The 20,198-nt window shown below is 34.5% G+C and overlaps 3 protein-coding genes across 3 annotated transcripts; all 3 read right to left on the reverse strand.

The window, feature by feature from the left end:
• Positions 1–2,006: 2,006 nt before the first annotated feature.
• On the reverse strand, positions 2,007–5,585 carry LOC145620479 (uncharacterized). The gene is made up of 7 exons (XM_081675164.1): positions 5,434–5,585; positions 5,186–5,290; positions 4,929–5,055; positions 4,762–4,833; positions 2,808–2,853; positions 2,345–2,705; positions 2,007–2,246 (listed from the first exon to the last, which is right to left on the reverse strand). Exons 1-7 carry the CDS (start codon positions 5,474–5,476, stop codon positions 2,209–2,211), a joined length of 792 nt encoding a protein of 263 aa, XP_081531290.1. The 5' UTR covers positions 5,477–5,585; the 3' UTR covers positions 2,007–2,208.
• Positions 5,586–6,836: 1,251 nt separating this feature from the next.
• LOC145619115 (tRNA(His) guanylyltransferase 1-like) lies at positions 6,837–12,141 on the reverse strand. Its single transcript, XM_081673719.1, has 14 exons — positions 12,076–12,141; positions 11,449–11,571; positions 10,437–10,568; positions 10,305–10,349; positions 9,980–10,149; positions 9,786–9,871; positions 8,875–8,982; positions 8,467–8,723; positions 8,157–8,288; positions 8,013–8,057; positions 7,706–7,875; positions 7,449–7,534; positions 7,214–7,318; positions 6,837–6,994 (listed from the first exon to the last, which is right to left on the reverse strand). Exons 2-14 carry the CDS (start codon positions 11,550–11,552, stop codon positions 6,854–6,856), a joined length of 1,581 nt encoding a protein of 526 aa, XP_081529845.1. The 5' UTR covers positions 11,553–11,571; positions 12,076–12,141; the 3' UTR covers positions 6,837–6,853.
• A 934-nt stretch (positions 12,142–13,075) lies between these two features.
• LOC145619282 (phosphatidylinositol 3,4,5-trisphosphate 3-phosphatase and protein-tyrosine-phosphatase PTEN2A-like) lies at positions 13,076–19,895 on the reverse strand. The gene is made up of 13 exons (XM_081673948.1): positions 19,572–19,895; positions 18,504–18,988; positions 17,924–18,025; positions 17,754–17,810; positions 16,751–16,816; positions 15,916–16,092; positions 15,708–15,794; positions 15,552–15,616; positions 15,393–15,469; positions 14,618–14,664; positions 14,376–14,506; positions 14,223–14,292; positions 13,076–13,850 (listed from the first exon to the last, which is right to left on the reverse strand). Exons 2-13 carry the CDS (start codon positions 18,942–18,944, stop codon positions 13,293–13,295), a joined length of 1,878 nt encoding a protein of 625 aa, XP_081530074.1. The 5' UTR covers positions 18,945–18,988; positions 19,572–19,895; the 3' UTR covers positions 13,076–13,292.
• Positions 19,896–20,198: the final 303 nt, after the last annotated feature.

The raw sequence follows: 20,198 nt of genomic DNA on the forward strand, positions 1-20,198 counted from the left end.
TTAATAGTTGGATGGTCAAAAGGGAGTTGAAAAGAAGCATATATACTTGAGTAGGATGACTAGTATGATTCAAACACAAACATCTTTGTTATATGCATGATGATCATAGCCTTAGTTTTAGTTTCCTCCATGTGATCATAATTGAAACCGGGGTTTTGCATGCGTGCTAGCTAGCTTACCTTCTTGAGTGCCATACATCTCCTTTTTATAACCTCTATTCGCTTCTCCATACATAGCAAATTCATCTCATTTTAGGATTGCACACATCACGTTTTCAGCTCTTCAGTCTTTTGTTCCTAAATAATATGTTACATTTCTATTTTAACTCATCTTTAAGGCTCTATTTTATTCGACTTATGCAACCTGAACTTATTTGTCTAAACTTATGTTAACTGAAAATTGAAACGAATAATAATAAGCTTCTTTCTAGATTTAGTGTTCTTTTCCCTTTCAATATTACCCTCAATGATACTGAAATGATCAAGGTATTCAAACTCACTTCTTAAATATTATAGTTCTTTCAAACGCGACCTTCATTATTTAGACATGGAAGGAGTATAGGAGAGTGTTTTATGTAGAGAAGTTGGTCAAATTGGTAGATTCAGTAACCCTTTGACTTTCTTAGGACCATTTCATGACATAATCATTCTTATTAAAGAGAATGGTCGGATAGTTGAATTGATGAAAGTTACAGTCCAAGTGGAACCAATTTCTTTTTCCAGGCAGTTATAGGCACTTGATATACTCATTTTGCTGGCTGATAAAGTGATAAGTGAAAGGCCTGGATTTGAATTGGTAAGGCAATAGCACAAGGAACCAACCTAAATCAAGAGCAAAATCGAAGACAATTGTTTATCACAGTAGAACAAGGACTCAAACTTGTGTGGGTTTAGACTTCCCTTAATACTGAGCATGAAGGGTCAACAGACAATTATAACTAAGTAAACTCATGATCATGTCTCCCTTGTCTAAGCCATTGCGAACCACCTCCTCTTTCCTATCATGCCTGGTCGTTTCTAACCTCACCTCAGCCCCAGCCAACCAGAAAACGAAATCCACTAGTTTATCTGCCAACCTATATGAACTCAAATGCAAATTCTAACTATCAAAATACAACTTTCAGACAATTTTAGGTCCTATGCCATTTATAATGTTTATAATAGACTTTTTGCAGACAGTTCTTCGGAGCTATCTAGTGTTTCTTAGGTTTCATGCAGGCTATTGCATATTGGCAATTGCATAATCATAAGCTAAATATCGACTTTCATCTAATATCTAATCGCCTCCTAGCAAAAGCTTTCCTGCAGGAATTCTAGATTTAAATCAGGTTATAGTTCTCATATCTGGTAAGATGTAAGGTCTAGAGCCACAAGTATTGATCCAAATCACTCCCATAAGGCTAAAATTTTCATCCAGGGCGTCCAGCATTATTGACGCCAATAACCCAACTTTCAACCTTGGCAGTGTTAAACAACTATGGTCCTTTGTGTCAACACAAATTATTCCCATTTGGTTTCTCAATGGCAAAGGAAGAGCTATCCTGGAATTTGTTACAGCCTCTTAAATAAGCCTGTTGTAATCAGCTCCAATTTCCTAACATTCACTGAGTGTAGACTATAAGTCCACTGTCATACTCAGTATGCCACTATAGTCTAGATCATTACACAATTCCAAGAGCTTTTCACTGCCTCAAGAGAGCTCCCAATTCAAGAAAAAAAATTTAAGAACAAGGCTCTAGATACAGTTGTGTTCAAATCGCTTAGAAGGTGAAATAGGGAAAACACTTATCTTGAAGCTCTTCAAAACTTTTTGCCCGTGTATTCAGTGGTTTCTATATAAGAAAACTTTTGGGGTTGGGGACTACAACTAAAGACCTATTTTATAAACTAAATTCCAGTTTCTACAGTGACATCTAACGAGAGCCTATTTTCACTATGAGCACAACCTACGTGAGGCAAATAGCCACTACACCACAACAAAATTTATCAGTTGTTTCATAGCTAAAATGAAAGCAAAATTCTAATCATCAAATACATTAATTTCAACTGATACCACAATATGAACAGTTAAAGGAACCTTTGCCATTGTATTCAATAACAGAATAGCCTTAATCGCTAGTACATTGATTTAAACCAATTACACATTAAAAAAAAAAAGTTACCAAAGCAGATTGGCGTATCTTGTCCTGAGTCAAACACTGCCGTCTCTTCAGTATGGTGGTGGAGGGTACATTCCAGGGTGATGCCCTATATCAAGAATATAAAAAACAAAATGAGCAACAAAACAAAAAGCAAAAAAAAAAAAAAAAAAAAAAGGTGGAATGTACAGAGAAGATGATTAAAACCTGAATGAGGATAAGGTGGAGCTTGATGAGGTGGAGGATATGATGGAGGAGGATATGCTGAAGGAGGTGGTGGGTATGCAGATGGAGGATATGCTGACTGATCTGGGAGTGGAGGATATGGGTAGGACGGGTATGCTGATGGATTAGGAGGATATGGATAAGGTGAAGTAGAAGGATATGCAGGCGGTGGATGTTGGTAAGCTGTTGGTGGAGGAGGATATGCATTTGGAGGGGGTGGGTAGGCTGTGGTTGTATTTATATAAGACATTGAAGCCGCTGGAGGAGCCGAGTACACAGATACTTGAGGTTGAGGTGATGCACCATAAGGTGGAGCTGAAGGAGCACTGCTTGCATATGGCTTCTGCAATAAAGCAAGATAATCTGTTTATTTTCATGATAGACTGATAATACAGGGAAAGATACAAATAGAGATTCAGGAATTTCAGGATGAATATGAGCTTACATTGGTTTTGGCAAAATGCATAATCAATTTAACTTCTCCAGCATGTCTGCGATACAGATTAACTGTTAAGTTAATGGAACAGAAAGCACAGAGGCAGTCATTGATGAATTGCACAAACAGTGGGCTGGAAATTTGAAAATTCTGTTAACTAGCATTATGCTGTATCATTCTCCATAATCTTAACATCTAAACTCCCACACTCCAACAGTTCCACTCAAGATTTCACAGTGAAACGATGACATAGCATACATGCAACTTTTACCTACAGAGTTACGTCAAGAAGAGCACAGAATTGACGCTCTCATTAATATTATATGTAGCCGAAGTTCAAAGGCCATCTGTAGTTTATATAAATGGGGGTGTGGGGAGCTAACGTTGCTGCAGAGCAGGAGAAAAAAAAAAAAAAAAAGAAAAAGAAAGAAAGAAAGAAAGAAGATAACTTCCTACTTCCTAGATGATGCCAGGACATGTTTTTGAACAAGGGCATAATACAGAACAATCATTTTATCACTCAAGAGGAACAAATGATTATTGAGTTTTCCAGCCTTCACAGATATACATATACCTAGAGTCCTAGACTAAAGTTTCTAATTTTTTTAACTAACAATGAAGCTTAGAGGAAAACTCAGGCCATACAACAATGACCTCATTTACAATCACAAGCATTACAGCTCATGATCGTTTAGGCATTACAACCTGAATCCACATCCTAAATCCTAACTGCAAATCCCAAAGTTGCCAAGAAAGCCACAAATGGCTCTCTTGTAAACACACAAAGCAATTGGTAAACATTCACAAATTATCACAATCAGCTGTACAAAAACAGCCAAGCTTGATAACCAACCGATCCATGACATTGATAAAAATCACTCAAATATTAAGTCTCTCCCAAGTACTTTTTTAAGTATCTATACAAAATTATTAACCAGAATAAAACCGATTAATGAGACAACTGTCATAAAACACCATTATCATCAGAGTTGCCACAAATGATGCAGTAAATTCATGGAAATGCCAGGAACAGGGGATGTTTTTTTGGACATTTACACAATAGCTCAAGCAAGCATACTTTGCAGCCTTTCTTGTCTTATTACTAATTCAACTTAGTGTTATTTCTAAGGTGATTTACTTTGACATTTTAATCTCTGCTTTCCACCAAGCATCACTTGTCATGGTCAAATTGCCTGCTGAAGTGCTGATCATCTATTTGCTTCTTTTAATGACTCCGAGTCCAACCCACATCCTCTAAACAAGCATCAAGACAGATGGTGTATCAGCGGCTTCATATGTACCTGCAAAACAAAACCCCAAATCTGTGCATGGTTTGCCAAGGCTCCCTTGGGCCTTAAAGTTCATATTTCATTGTCACCCATTGATTTCTGTTCGTAAGTCATAAACATAACTTCAGCACAACAGAGATCCTAATTTATTGATCAATAATCTTAGAAAATAAAACAAATAAAATTTCATTGTTTCTTCATTGTTACAGCAAAAGCAATATAGACCTCAAACCTCATGGCCCAATCACTCATTCTTCTTTCCACATTAGCCACGAATTCTTATATGTAGTCCATTACCTAGTAATAACCTTAAATCCTTTAGAGTTTAGACAACAGCTATGACAAAAAACAACAAGAATCCAGTACTTATTCAGCTAAGGTAAGGTTAGATAATTTTCAGATGTACATAGTCTTAACCTACTTAAGGCTATTTGTGATCAACAAAATCCACTGCTCTTTAACACTTCTCATTAGCAACAGAAGCTTCACACTATGATCTTGCTCCTCCAGTAAGTAACTATATCATTTACTATCATAAAGACTAAACAATTAAATACAATTGGCATTAAGCAACACACTTCAATAGTAAGAATAATAACATCAACAATTCAACATAAGACTAAAATAAGCATGATTGCGAAAACAAGATTGAGAGCGTGATCATAGAGACATACCGGCCAGTTTTAGTCTGAAGAGGCCAGGCTCTATCATCATATCCACGGGAAAGAACATCATGAAGTTGAACTCTAAAAACAAGAAAAGGGTTTCACTTAAAATGCTCAATTTCCCCATAATCTCATCCCAAAAACTCGAAATCGTATATGAAATTCAAGCAACTTACTTTCCACTGCCTATGTAATCATCAAAAGTGAGAGTATTGCTATTCCAAACAACAACATCGATCTCTCTAAGACCCTCAATTAGTGAAAATACAAACTTCTCTTGAAAAACTGGGTTTTTCCCTCCATCTATACAATAAAAAGAAATAGACCCACATCAAAAAATTGAAAATTTCATGATTAATTAAACAACCCATTAAAAAATTTAATTAAAATAAAAAACCCAGATCATAAATTATGCAAAAGGAGAGAAATTAACCTGTGCAAGTGCGAGTTCGAAACTTATTGCTAGCATATTCAAGACAAACATAAGGATCCTGTCTTGAAATCCATTCTGTATCTTTCAATTTGTTACATCCAACAACTACAAACAATAATAATGCAAGAAAAATATATCAAATAACCAATATTTTGACGAATAAACAATCCTAATTAATACTCTGATTTGATTAAAGTATTATATTTGATTTTGAAGGGTTTTTGTGTTAATTATTAACGAGTATTGACCTGTAACTTCCAGAAGTTGACCCTGGACGCCAGCAATCGACATGGAAATGCAGAAAGGGCTTTGTTTCGTGAGTTTTGGTTGACTAGACTTGGATGATGAAAAATATACGAGGTTCTTTTTCAATTTTTTATTTTTCAAGCACTCCCTACTTGACTAGTGTCGAACGTGCTTCCTTCAACATCATAAATGAAGTGTTGATTCGAGTGACTGGGTCAGATTCGGTAAGATTAGGTCGAGTCTATTTCAAATGAGTCATACAAAGTATTAAAAATTACGTAGTATTATGTTTTTACAAGTCGAAATCTAAGGGCTTGTTTGACATTGTTTTTTGTTTTCAGTTTGGCATTGTTTCTTGTTTGAAAACAAAAAACTAAAAACAGAAACCAAGAAAAAGGTGTTTTCACTTTTCTGTTGTCAGTTTTCATAATTATCATGGTTTTAATAAGTTTGACTAATTTTTGATTCATTATGTGATATATATCATATGATTTTAAAAAACCAAAAAACAGAAAACCACAGTGATGTCAAACGAACCCTAAATTGTTTGTTATTTGGGTCGGTTTTTGACTCTCCATTGTTATCCATACATAATATGAAGCATCATGCATTGTAGGTTAGGTCAAGTTAAAATTCTCAATTTTTTTTCACCATAATTATTGTTCATAATTTTATACAAAGTAATTCTCAAAAAAAGTAGAAAAGGAAAGAATTTTTTTTAATAAATTGATAGTTTGGAGTTATTTACAAGTTTGGAGTTAATTTATTAATTGTGAAAATTTGGAGTCATTTACAAATTTGTTAAATGCTTACCTACATATATTTTGAGCATGTTGGGCAATAACTTTAACGCATACCTACATACTACCTCCGTTAAATGTTACGTGTAACTTTGAATATTTTTAATACTCCCTCCGTTTTAAAATACTTGCTCCATTTCTCCATGTGTGGAGTTTTAGGAGAAATTGGAGATAGTAATAAAATATGAAGGTAGTGGGATAGTTGAGAAAATAAAAAAATTGTAAAAAGCAAAAGTAGTGGAAGAATAGGAGGAGAGAGACTATTATGTTGGCTCACTAAGTGTGAGAAATGAATTAAATATTGCAATAGCTTTCCAAAAAAGGAAATGGAGCAAATATTTAAAACCGGACGGAAAAGAAAAGTGGAGCAAGTATTTAAAAACGGAGAGAGTATCTCACAAATAATACCGCAAAGTTGCACATAACATTTAATCTGCTAGTTTACTAATCATCCAATTGTCCTAACGTCCTCTTCATAGCAGCTTCTCCAATTGCCCTAACGTCCTCTTCATAGCAGCTTCCCCCCCCCCACCCCAAAAAAAAAAAAAAAAAAAAAAAAAATAATAATAATAATAATAATAATAATAATAATAATATATACGTCCTCTTCATAGCTCTAGTATTAGCACGCTCCAAAGGTTTTGTCACCAAGGATCCATGGGTGTGAATCCCAGAAATTGTCATCGATTATGTTACAGTGTTCAATCACAATTTTCTTTCTAGAATCTTCAGCACAATTTACCTCCATACGAGCCTTGTTTTCCTACACATAGAAACAGTTGCCTTAAAGAACATTATAAGGGGTAGATCTTGTTTGGTTACTAAATGACTTATTCACGCATATCCAATGATCGGACTCAATTTATAACTTCACACAAATTGCTAAAGAAGAAAATGTGCGCAATCGATAAAATCAAAGAAAAGAGAAAAGTTACAACTTATATCACTCAAGGCAGACAACAAAAGAGAGGGAGAGCCTTACCTTGTCCCGAAAAATACATGAACCTCGACGAAATATATCTGGTAATGCATTATAATCAATACCATTTTGAGCAAGCAAGTCATTCTTTTCTCGCATTTGTGTACCCTGCATTTTACAAGATAAAGTATGTTCAAATTATTCCAAAAGATTTAAGCCAAAAGAAATCAACACTCTTATCACATTCAGAATATGAAACAAGCTGGCTGCCAGTTCTAGTAATGAACAAATGATGTACCTTCAAATAATTTTGGGCTTCACGCTTGCTTTTTTCAGAGTCTACCAGCATCCAGAAACAGGTATTATACTGGTTGTTTATATGACCTGAATTTGCAAAGATAAGCAGTCCAAACTAAATCAACACATTCCATGATAATTGACCAAAAAAAAAAAAAAAAAAATAGAGTACTAGATGTTTCCAATTTATTACTTTTTGAAGTGAATTAGATCTACACACATAACGCATACAAGACAAATAAAAGTGAGGATACTTACAATCAACTTGTCTCCAAGACAAATAGTCTCGAAGAATTTCAGATGATGGGTAGCAAACAGCTCTTCCATCAAATGAGGGGGGATACTTCAACTCTGTTTCTGGGAAAAACTCATTCCACTTACTCATGTACATTGTTGAAAAGAATGATACCATTGTGGATACTATTCCACTTTACAGATAAAAGATTAAAATAAGTCAGCTAAATTATAAAAAAAAACCTTGAAGATTTCCTATGTTTTCATTTTTTAAATTAAATTTACACCAAATCCCACCAGATAAGAAGCCAAGGGGTAGACCAGGACATACCTGGGTTGCCGTTCATAAAATTTGGATTCCTTTTTCAAAACAAAACTGCAAGTTGTTCATCAACAAAAGCAATTAGAATCTCTCGACTTGAAACAATTAGAATTTTTCGACTTCAAGCAATTAAGAAGGCAACAGCCAAATTACCTGAACTCATCACTGACACCATATGCAAAGATTATGTCTTGAAACTCTTCCAAAAGAGCTGCTGCACATGAATTCATAAGCTTCAAAGCTTTTTCATCATTGGGCTTCTCAAATTTATGAATACCAGAGAACCTAACAAAAGCCAAACAAATTCAGGACCTCGTTCTTTTTTAATAATCCTTAATTGTAAACCGAAGCATATAATGATTATGATGAGACATTACATCACAAGTACAACAATTGTTTAAATTAATTTGCAGTCTTACATTCATATTGAGGAAATTAAATCTTCATCACACACGTCAATTACCTATGGAAACGGCAACCATCGATTCTGACCACTATCCAAGTGGACAACATCAAATTGTCCTGAAATAGAAAGGACTCCACATATTCTGGTCTAATTTTATGAATATCTACTTCAAATCTGCCTAGTTCTGAAAGAAGAGAAGAGTGCTGATTCCAGAAGCTTTTGCCAGCTATATTATCTGAGTGAACTTCCATCCTCTTTTTCCGAAGTCTCTTGATAGGATCACCATTTTCCTTGTACTTGACAACCTCTTCAATCTATATCAGCAAACAAAAATCACAAATTGTTATACTTGGAACCACTTACAAGGAGACTGAGAAGGATAACTGGCACTCCATAAAGAATGCATCTTAAATCAAATTAAAACTCTATTTACATTTTATTCAAAAAATAGTAGCAGATGTGCACCTGAGTCTTGAAAAGACAAGTTCCTTGTCGTAGCATTGGATGGAGAGTCTTATAGTTAAAGCAAAATTCCCGGAAGAGAATCTCATTTTTTTCCTGTTTTTGTGTTCCCTATAGTTACAAATATGACACAACATATACATCAACAAAGAGAATGATTGGGAAAGATTATATACAATGACTATTATGCTACACACATGAATGATGAATCTAGTAATCTGAAAACTATCAACCTCCCACATAGCTCTCAGTCTCTGACAATGAAGGCAAGAGATAGATTATGAATCTAAAAAAATTAGTAGTCACCCTCATTATCATTCAGATTATCAGAAAGTCATTAATTTTAAAATTGGGCAAACAAATATACATAAGAGACAAAGATAACTGTAACGTGTGAGTATCAAATGATAAAATAAAGCAACAGTTAATAACTTCTGTACTGCAGCATGGCGTAATTTCTAAGATATATCAATGGTTAACATTAATAAGGTTTTATCTCTAAGATCTCATTATAGAATTGTTTGGCTCAGCTTGCCAGAATTCAAGTAATACAAGCCCATAAAAAAATATGCCTTTATTGAATAAAGATTCACAAATAAACGCAACACCATATTTCCACGACCAATATAGACTGGGGCATTGTGCTACTGACATTGTTTGGAGTAGACTGGAGATTGAATAATCTACATTCTCAAATTTTTAACCCACAAAAGAAATAACAACTTTACGAGTTCATAGGTGATCGATAATACTACTAAAGATAAATCAAACAAAATGGATAAATAGTAAAATACTAAACTCTAAACATTTTTACTATATGCGACAAATGCACCAAGCATTCATTAAAGTCAAACATCAATTATATCCTTAACATGTAGACACCATATGCATACAAGAAAAATTTTTGGCAGCACCTTGAGACGTCCATGAGCTTTAGTTTCACTCTTTTCTCTTTCAAACAGCTTCCAAAAACATGTATCGTATAAATTGTTGAGGTGACCTATGAAACAAAGAGAATACATACATTGAGGTAGCAGTACTCCATATAATAACAGAATTTATAGCTTCAAGAGCTTCAAAGCAATTAGCCAAGAGGTAAATTACTTACAATCATTCTGCCTCCATGCCAGATAGGTTTGAAGAACCTCCAAAGTTGGACATTGAATAATTTGTGCATGAAATGAAGGTGCATAGAGCAATTTCTGATGTGGAAAGAAGTCGTTCCATTTTATGGTATACACAGAAGTGAAGAATGACACAAGTAGGGACAATATCTTACTGCAAACTAGATGTTTGTAAATTTTAAAAATTTTCGATTGAGAAATAAAAAGGAAAATGAAAATCATATTCAAACAGCAACTAATAACATGTATGTCAACATGGTAATTTGTGAACCCAGGTATTAACATCTGAATGTAGATTCAACCACAAACCTTCCACGTCTCTGGAAAAATTTGGACTCCTTTTTCAATATAAAACTGCAAAGACCAACAGCAACAACCAGTTAATAACATCAAATTCAAAATTTCAAATTACAGCAAGTAGTAAGTGAGAGTTACAGGTACCTAAATTCATCACTATATCCATATGAAAATATTATGTCAGAGTATTTCTCCATGACAGCAGCAGCGCATGAAATCATCAACTCCAAGGCTTTTCTATCACGAGGCTTCTCAAATTTATGAACTTCAGAGAACCTGTCATATCAGGTTCACACAAGTCCGAGAAAGTTAGTTATCAACAAAGCTGAAGGAGGGGGGGGGGGGGGGGGGTGGAGGCGTTTTAGAAGGGTAGTTACCAATACAAGCCTTCAACACTTCATCACATAGACAGTATAAAAATAACCTTCGTAATGTGACAATCAATACACTTTCAGCCACTCATAAAAATTTATCAGCTTAATTTTAGCAAAGAAAGCAACTAAAAGAAAAAAGAGTTATCCAAACTCTAAATAGAAGCAAGTCCTCCAGCACATAAGCTTCAATCAGCTCCACAGTTCTCCGGTAAACCAATAGTAAATTACATGATTGGGTTGTGAAGAAATTAATAAACCTTTTATAAAAAAGCGAGTTGAAGCTTGTAGAGCATTAACTAGACCCCCTCAAATCCATTGAAAGAAATGGTAACTAAATGTTGCATGAGGACATAAAATGCGATAAATGGAAGAAAAGAGAGTAAATTCGGAAAATTATAAGTGTAGCATTATCTACATGATTTTATCTATATTATAAAACAAAGGGAAAAAAAATCTAACAGCAATAGGCCTCCATATCAATCATCAATTATGGGGCAAGTCTCAAAGATCATGTAAAACACTAAACACAGAGAGTATACGATAGTGTGTAAGCAAACATTAATGTCCCATAAATACTCTAGACTAACTTTAACATAGGAATGAGTGTAAATCTTGGTAAAATGATTATCAGCAATGCTTAATAAACAGATAAAGAACTTGCTATTATAATCAAGCTAAGAGGATATGCACTCTAATAAGTGGCTAACATAAATTAAGACACAAGAGTCATCTAGGTAGAAGTGTAGAAGACCATCGTTACAGCAAAGAATAAAGAGAATCACCTTCGAAAATTCCGGCCATCGATGACAACAACAATTAGAGTGGGCAGCATAATTTTGTCTTGAACTTCAAAAGACTTAACATACTCATATTTGCTGTTTGCCATGGAGGCATGGACTGTACAGCTGAATCATAATTTTCATATAGACATAAAAATTAAATATATGAATAAATATATCCAACATAAAAATAAATAAAATGCAGCTATAATGAAAGCCAAGGTTAAATAAATAAATTTGATATTCAATAATGGTCCAACAAAAATTAAGTAAATTTAAATACTACAAACAATAATTGCAAAAACAATGTAAAAATTGCAAGGGTTTTGCAACACATTAGCAACAAAACTTGAGTCAATTATCTTTATACAAAAAGGGTAAAACCGCAAACACCATTTTTTCATCATATTGAATACACTCTTTCTGGGCTATCCTTAGAACAATTAAATAAGTTGGCTTCTGATGAACTTTGTATAATAGCTTGTCTAGTTTGTCTTGTTGAGTGGCAATAGATATATGAGACAATTTGTTACTTGTATTTCCTTAAATGTTAATTAATTTACATGTTTCAAATTTCAGATGAACCCAAAAACACAAATCAAATTCAAAGGAAAAAAGAGGGGCTTTTACCGCAGAAAGTGGAGATGAAGAGCGCTTGCTGCTAACCGGGGTTTCTGCTTCCAACAGTACGCCGGTCGCCGGCTCACCGGAGAAGAGAAAGAAACAGGGTTTAGTCAAACTGTAAAAATTAAGGGCACTATATATTACCCCCTCTTTTGTGACATATATATACCCTACCTATATTATAAAAGGGGAATTTTGTAAATTTTGGTTTTTTTTTTTTTAATGCAAAGCCGGGGGCAAGAAATTAGATTAAAAGTTTAACAAAGTTACAAGAGAGTTAACTTTGAAAGATAATTTAGGTACGAGTGTTTGGTAAAGTAGCGATTAACTAGCTGTTATATATAAAAAATTAAAAATCAATATTATATATTTAAATTATAGATTAAATTTTCAAAAGACACATCTAATTTCAAAAGCTAATATTTCGAACTTTTCACAAAAGTTACCTTCACCACTAAAAGCTACCCTAACCACTACTTTGCCAAATACTTACATCTACCCTAACCAATACTTAGCCACTAAAAGCTTCTCAAGTGCTAACGCCGAACACGCCTTTAATGATTTAAATTAGTCAAACCACTAAAAGCTACTTGTATTTAAAAACTACTGCCGAACACGCCATTTGATTTTTCATAATTGAATTAGCAACACACAAGGAGGGTGCATCAGAAAGTTTCAAAAGAAGTACAAAGTATAGTTAATGTGACATTTCTTCCACACTACTCCGTAAACTACTCCATAGTAAACTTTACTTGAGTGCTATGGAAGTATGGAACTATGGTGGTATGTTTCACTTTGTCTGTTAATTGCTGCTGATTTTGACTACATTTAGCTAATGCCATAAATGTATTCAATTAATTACCACTCATTCTTCCAACTACAAGAGAAAAAGAATCAAGGATGTCTTTAAAAAATTGTTTGATTTGTACCAAAGTTAAAATCATTGTGTACAAAGCCAGAGATTACAAACGAACATCAGAAAAAAAAAAAAAAAAAAAAAAAAAAAAAAAAAAAAAAAAAAAAAAGTACAAACCACAACACAAATCATTATCCACAGTTCACAATGGATGAGCCACAAAAACAAATTGACATTCCAAGTAACATGAACATAAAATGAATAGGGCAGGATCTTCCTTAACAAAGAAAGTGCTTTTGCTATGGTATGGAAATTTTTTATGTACAGATTGCTGAATTGAAGAAATTGAGCAACAAACCCCAGTGGCTCAGTCGCTTTCGTAATCTTCATCATCACCAAAGGAAAAGACAGAAGCATCGGCTGCCATTGCTTTAAAATCACTAACCCCTTCAGAGTTGGGAGCTGGGAGGGCAGCTCCAGTTCCAACAGCCTCGCTTTTAGACTCGTTTACTGAATGGCCCTCTGTCGATCCTCCTTTACTAAGCGATACTTTTTCAACTTTTTGTGTCAAACCATCCACCTTCTGATCTGAAGCGGACTTAGTTTCAGCAGGAGGGGCAGTTGACTTTTTTGTATCTGCTGAAGAAGCTGCTTGAGCCTTTCTACTCCTTGATGAGCCTGATCCATCGGCCTCATCATCAGAAAACACATCATCTTTGTCTTGTTGTTCACTTTGAGCTTGACCTTGAGAATCTTTGCCAGCTTCTGAAGCAGACAAGACCTCATTTGCTTGTTCAGAAGGGGGGGCAGTCTGGTCATTGGGCTTCTGGACCACAGGTTCAGGCTGGGGTGTAGGAGATGGAGGAGTGCCATCATAGTCTACAAGAACAACCTCAACTTGGAAACCAGGAGAAGGCAGCTTCCGCTGTACAAGCCCAAAAAATACAGACAACATCAGCATTTAATAAGGGATATAATTTGTCAGCTAAAGACCAATCGGTACCACTAAAAGTATTGATTTTGAGAATTTCTAAGTCATATGATATCGGTTGCATAAAGAACTTCAAAATAGCTACACTTCTATTAAATGATTTAATTCTATTACAATAAAAACTACTTTTACGGAGTATAGATATCATTATTTTAAAGTTTTCAAAATTACTGAAAACTGAACAAAAAACAATAACTAAGAAATCCAGGTAATTCGCAAACAGAACAAATCAGACTTTTCAAAGAAGTGTTCAATTAAAAAGTGGTGCTTACAAGTAAATTAGACCTCTAAAAGGTCGGTGCTTACCTTGTCAAATCCATCCATATCACTGGTGTTTAAGATCTTTCTATTTTCTATCATTGTCGTGTTTAGCCAACTGTCAGATACACGTAAATTATAAACAATGGCACCGATAAATAGCACATAAAATAAGGGTTTAGAGATAGTAAGGTTCCATACAAATAGAAATCTCCTTGTCGATCATGAAAGAGGACTTTAAAGTCACCACACAACTCTGTTAGTCCAGGCTCTCCTGGCAAAGCAAACACCATAATTCCTTTCTTTGGTGCAGTAAACCAGAAATCCTCTGTCTGCCAAGAAAATGGTACGACTTAACAAAATTCCAGCTCAAATCCAAAGTCAAATGACACGGACATATTCCAGTGTGAATTCTAATGATATAAACTTATCTAGCAACTTACCGACAGATCCTTCGTTCTAGGATGTTTCTTCGTAGAAAAAAGAACACCTGTCCCCAGTAATGTAGAACAATTAATAAAATAAACTATTATGTAAGTTTCCAAGGGGAGGGGAGGGGACAGTACAACTGTACAAGAATCACTCCAAAATTCACAGAGGATGAGTTTCAAACACTCAAAATAGTGATGATTCAAACAGGGTCAAGGATCAGGCCTCAAAAGTGAAATATACATCGTAATATTTCATAAAAGATAGAAATAAAATGTTCTGAAAGATCCAAATGATCTAGAGTATACGATTCAAAATGTTTTGCAAAGTGACAAGGTAACTCATTTTTTTATTTTAAGAAATCTACTGAAAGATCCAAATAATCTAGAGTTATTTGCCACGTTAAAAAAAATATCATTTTGTTGAATATTGGAGAAAAGCTCAACAACGAAAACAATGACCACAATTCCCCATAACCAACATGGCTTTCACCATTTGTGCGGAGAGGGAAGTTATGTCATTTAATCGTCAACTTGGCACTAACTGCACATGTTAACATTAACTTCAATTGCACCAAATGCGAAATTTTGACCACTCAATAACAAGGAAAACTAAAAGTGACCCCATAAAAATATTCTTTTGATAATACTCCGTAGCTTTTTTACAAGATGTCAGTTGTTATGATAAAATTAAAGCACAATGCAGATAGTAGATATTTCTAATTGTAGACTTGCAGATTTTTTAACATTCAGAGCATATTATTCAAGATAACAAACGCATGCACCATACCATTGTGGTCTGAGACAGTTACATGGGGTCTAATCCAATAAGGACACCTGTGAAGTCGAAACCCCCTAAGCATGCACCTGGAAGTAGGATATATACCAAATTAAGTAAAAAGAAACAGTTTAGAAATTATTGACAAACATTGAATACGAAGTGTCATACCTACGCCCAGGCTGAATCTCCCCATTGAAGTATGTTAATGTTCGTTCAAAATACTTGACATACCTCTGTAAAATATTAATGGAAAATAAGTTACAAAATGCTACAAGACAAGACAGTTTAGCAAGAGGAGCATAAGTCAATTGAGCAAGAACTGACAATCTGACTTGGCAGAACAAGAGCCTTTCCGTCAAAACATCTTTTTTGATTATAGTAATCAATCGACTCCTCAGCAGTTGGGAAAAACTGTAGAGGTTAAACAGAGATTGGTTAGTCTTGTAATATACAAATAAAAACCAGAAGTTCATGGCAATGGAACAAAACTGGTTGGACCCTTAATGCGTCCCAGAAGTTTATCAAGAGTCACCTTCAAGTACACAAGAAGACTGCAAATCATTAAACCAGTCCGAGCCATTCCCGCCTTACAATGCACAACCACAACATTCTCAATGTCCTCCTTCAACCAAGAGTAAGCACTTTGACAAAACGATTTAATGAGTTGGATTGGTGGGCAATTGTGGTCATCAAATGGGCAACTAGCAACCTGTCCATAACAAAACTCGATATATTCAGAAAAGTAGAAAATGCACAGTAGAAAACATTTAATGTCACTGTGTCAGCAGCATGAAACACTCTCAGACTTTATTCAACTTTACAAAGCAAAGGGCATTAATCATTAATTTTTGTAAGATTTAGAACCTAGCAAGTGTGTTAACGTAACATGTACAACCAAAATCAATTTAAACAAGCAAATTCTTTTTGAGGCTATAGTGAGTCCAAAACGCCAAATCAACATTACACTATAAGTTCTAGTACAGTATTCTGAAACCCTATTTAACACCAGGAAAATTATAAAGCAGGAAGAGCCCAGCTAAGCTGCTGTTAGTAACAATTCTTTAATAGGGCCCCAATAAACATTCCTTTCTCTTTTGAATTAATTCATACAGCATCAATTAGAAGAAAAGGAAAATAATGACAGCACACATAATAAGCTGGAACTTCCAGTAAAGTGATTAATTCAAAGAAACTCAAAGAAATATAGCTCAAGAAAAGCCAGGAGAAATTCATAAACCACGATCCGAATCAATAGTACAAAGTAAAAAGCTATTATATAAAGCTAATAGATGCTTTTCCATTGAGAAAAAAAGGTATTCTCAATGACAAAAAAGGAGAATAACATGAATAGGCTTATAACAGCATACCTTTCCTTCAAAAAGAGAGGCATCATACAATCTCTCAGAACAAAGATTGTAAACTTTGTACTTATCCTGCAAAGAAAAAGGTCAATTCAACATCAGTCAGATAACAAGATTTAGGATTTCACAGAAACACAGAAGACCATTTAGAATCTTGAGCTTTACCCCTTGATTCTACATGCCAAGAACTATGGTGACCACTTTATACAAGTTTCTACTCTCATCTATAGTAGAATTGGAGGTTCCAAGAAAACAGATATACCCATCCCTAAAAAATCACAATGGAATATAATACCAATAAGAAAGGATAGGAAGGAAAAAAAGAGTAGTCCAAGAAAATGAGGCTTTCTCACCCCATGAAAAAGAGTTCCACATCAAAGTACTTAGTTGTTTGGTTATACAAAGCAACTGCAACTGCCAGGAAGTGGAAGACTGGAAACTATCAAAAAACAATTTGGTTGACTTCAAAAAAAATGAGCTTCTTGAGGTAACTCCCAATTACCTAAGGAAAATAGGTAAAGAAAAACTAAATCCTCCATTTTGTAGGTTTTGTAAACTCTACATCCTTTTTCATTTCCTAAGGACTACTATTTCTGGTGAAAACAAAAGGCAATTCATAACTTGTTAAGTCTAAAAGAAAATTTGAAATACAAACACATACATTTTATTTTTGAAATTGGGAAGTGGCAATCCCCAAAAATTGATTCAGTAAATATTCACTCCCTAAATTAACAGATCAAATAATGGTTCTGCATTTTGGACACACATGATCATGCAGCACAATTCTATAGAACTCCCTAGACCACAGTCTTGGATTCCAGCACATCTGATATACATTGTACATTAGACAAGTTCATTTAATAAAGGGTCATGATTTGGATAACATGCAGGCGTGATAATATAAGCAATTAAGCAGCAATATAAACAAAGGCCTGATAGATAAGTAGAACCACACAGCACTGCCTCAGAGAAGAAAAAAATTTAGACATGACAAAAATTATCCAATTACCTTATGATGGCTATCTAAGAAACTTATCACTTCTTCCATATGATTACGGTACAAACCCTGCATCACATTTTTCAATACAGTATTAAGAAAGAAAAGAGAAAGAAAAAAGAATAGTAGGTGACTACGCAGATAAGAGTACATGGAAGCTGCGGTGTCGTAAAGTCAAATACCTCTACATAGCCAAAAAAGCCTGAACTCATATCACCAGCAGGGAATCCCATAGCAATAATGTTCTCAGTGATATAAGTCATATCCAAATCATATCCATCTTCCTGCAAAACTCTAACAAAATCAGAAGCACATACAAGCAATTATACTTGGATGATAAATCATCATATTCTTTCTTCCCCATTCCCCCTTTCACCCCACGCACGCACAGAGAGAAAATTATAGCCTATATTATGGTTGATATGACCTCTTATTTGATCTCATCAAACAGGGTGACACAGAACATCAGCTTTCCCTGATAAATTATCGATCACAATTCACAACTATTAAAATGATTTCATAATCTTTTACTTTGTATTAAATACCAATACAGGAAAAAAAAAAAAGGTGATTAAGTCTCATCATCAATTTATCAAATAGGTTGAGATATTTCCTATCTAGCTTTTCCTGGTGCAAGACATTGATTAAGTGTAAAAATGCAACACTTTTTACTGTTTAATAAATATAATATTTTGATTCATAGAGAAACTTATGATTCGAAGCAATGCAAAGAGATAAAACTTTAAAACGAGGTAACGTCACCTGATATCTTCGTTTGTTTTGAGAAACAACATGCCGAGCCTTGACCGACACTGCCCTTACTGCATTTTTCGATGTGTCAACCAATCCTTTGGTGAAAGTTCCAATAAAATTCGACTGAGAAGATCCTACATCAGAGGCATCTTCAGGAGCAGCATCTCTTGGGGACAATCGAGCCGTTATTCCACTGGTAAACCGAGCAAAGGCTGACTTCGGAGAGTTCTCAGCAGGCAACTCAACTTGTCCTCCTGCTGATGACAGCGGAATTTTCAAGTTTTGCGCCCATGACGCTATCCCCGACACCGGTTGCTTGGATGACGCATCATCACTTGCTGCATTATTCACAGCAACATCCCCGGAGGGAGTAGGCTGTACAACTGCAGCTCCGGCAGGAGGTGCAGTTGACGAATCCACAGACCCAACATCCGTTTCGACACCACTCATTTCGGATTCAGCATCCAACAACACCAAACACTACTACAATGAAACTGTGATCAAATAACACCCAACCAGTCAGAAACATCTTTATCTCACCTACTAAATTAAGTAAATTCAACTACCAAAGTAAACTCATTCATCATCATTACAATAACAAGAATAGAAACTTTTTGCACCCTAAACCTCTCACTAAAACTAAATTCATGATAAAATTGATACTCTTTCTATAATTAGAACTCAATCCAATTACTCGTTCTTATCTTATTCATTTCATTATATCAACAAAATTGAATCAACATTTCAAAATAGTCACAATTCTAATAAAATCAAAAATATATATATATGCATACAATCTGCAAAACCTAATTTCAAATTAAAACTTAGCTCGAAATAACAAGCAAAAAGAATTGAACATTTCTCAAATCAACAGAACAATAATTAACACAAAATATAAGCTATAAAACTTAATTCGATTGGAATTGAAGCGACAATATAGGGAAATCAAATAGAAACGAAAATCGCAGCAATAACTAAAATAATTATAGAATTTGCAATCAGATAACCCTAAAAAAATTCAATTATAAATCCATGATTATTTTCAGATCGGTTGAAGAATAAAAGTTAATAAATTACCTTGAAAAATTGAAGGTAATTTGCAGAAGAAAATGAAAATTAATGGAGTAGTTCGATTTCGAGAGGAGAGAGAAAGTATGTTCGATATTAGGGTGATGACGAGATGATGAATGAGAGAAATGAGTTGATTGTGGAAAAGGTCACGTGCTTCGTGTGTCGGACGTTTCTGAACCGTTTGATTAATTTTGATCTTTGCTAAAAATATGTTGACGGTTATGATGGGTTTGACAATTTGGGGAGTTGAGTTGCCTGCGATGTACTGTATCACTCCCTTTAGCGAAACTCGCCTTATTATGAGTTATGGCATTGTTATGTCTTTATGAGATCGACAAAGATGCATTTCCAATGAAATTATTTTGATAGAATATTAAAGTTATAAGTTTTTTAACTTAATACGAGTAGAAAATATACTTGTAGGAATGATTATGATACTCCCTCTCTCCCTAAATTACATTCCTGTTTGAAAATTTACACGGGAATTAAGGAGGGAAGAATAAGACAAATAACAATAATTAGATAATAATGCAATGGGAAGTACAAAGATACATTAGTTATTACTCATGACATGTCATCAATCCTTTGCAAAAAAAAGGGACCAATCACATGCTCCTAATTGAAAAGTTTTAA

This window comes from Chenopodium album, chromosome 27, assembly GCF_948465745.1.
Source record: "Chenopodium album chromosome 27, dcCheAlbu1.1, whole genome shotgun sequence".
Lineage (NCBI taxonomy): Eukaryota > Viridiplantae > Streptophyta > Magnoliopsida > Caryophyllales > Amaranthaceae > Chenopodium > Chenopodium album.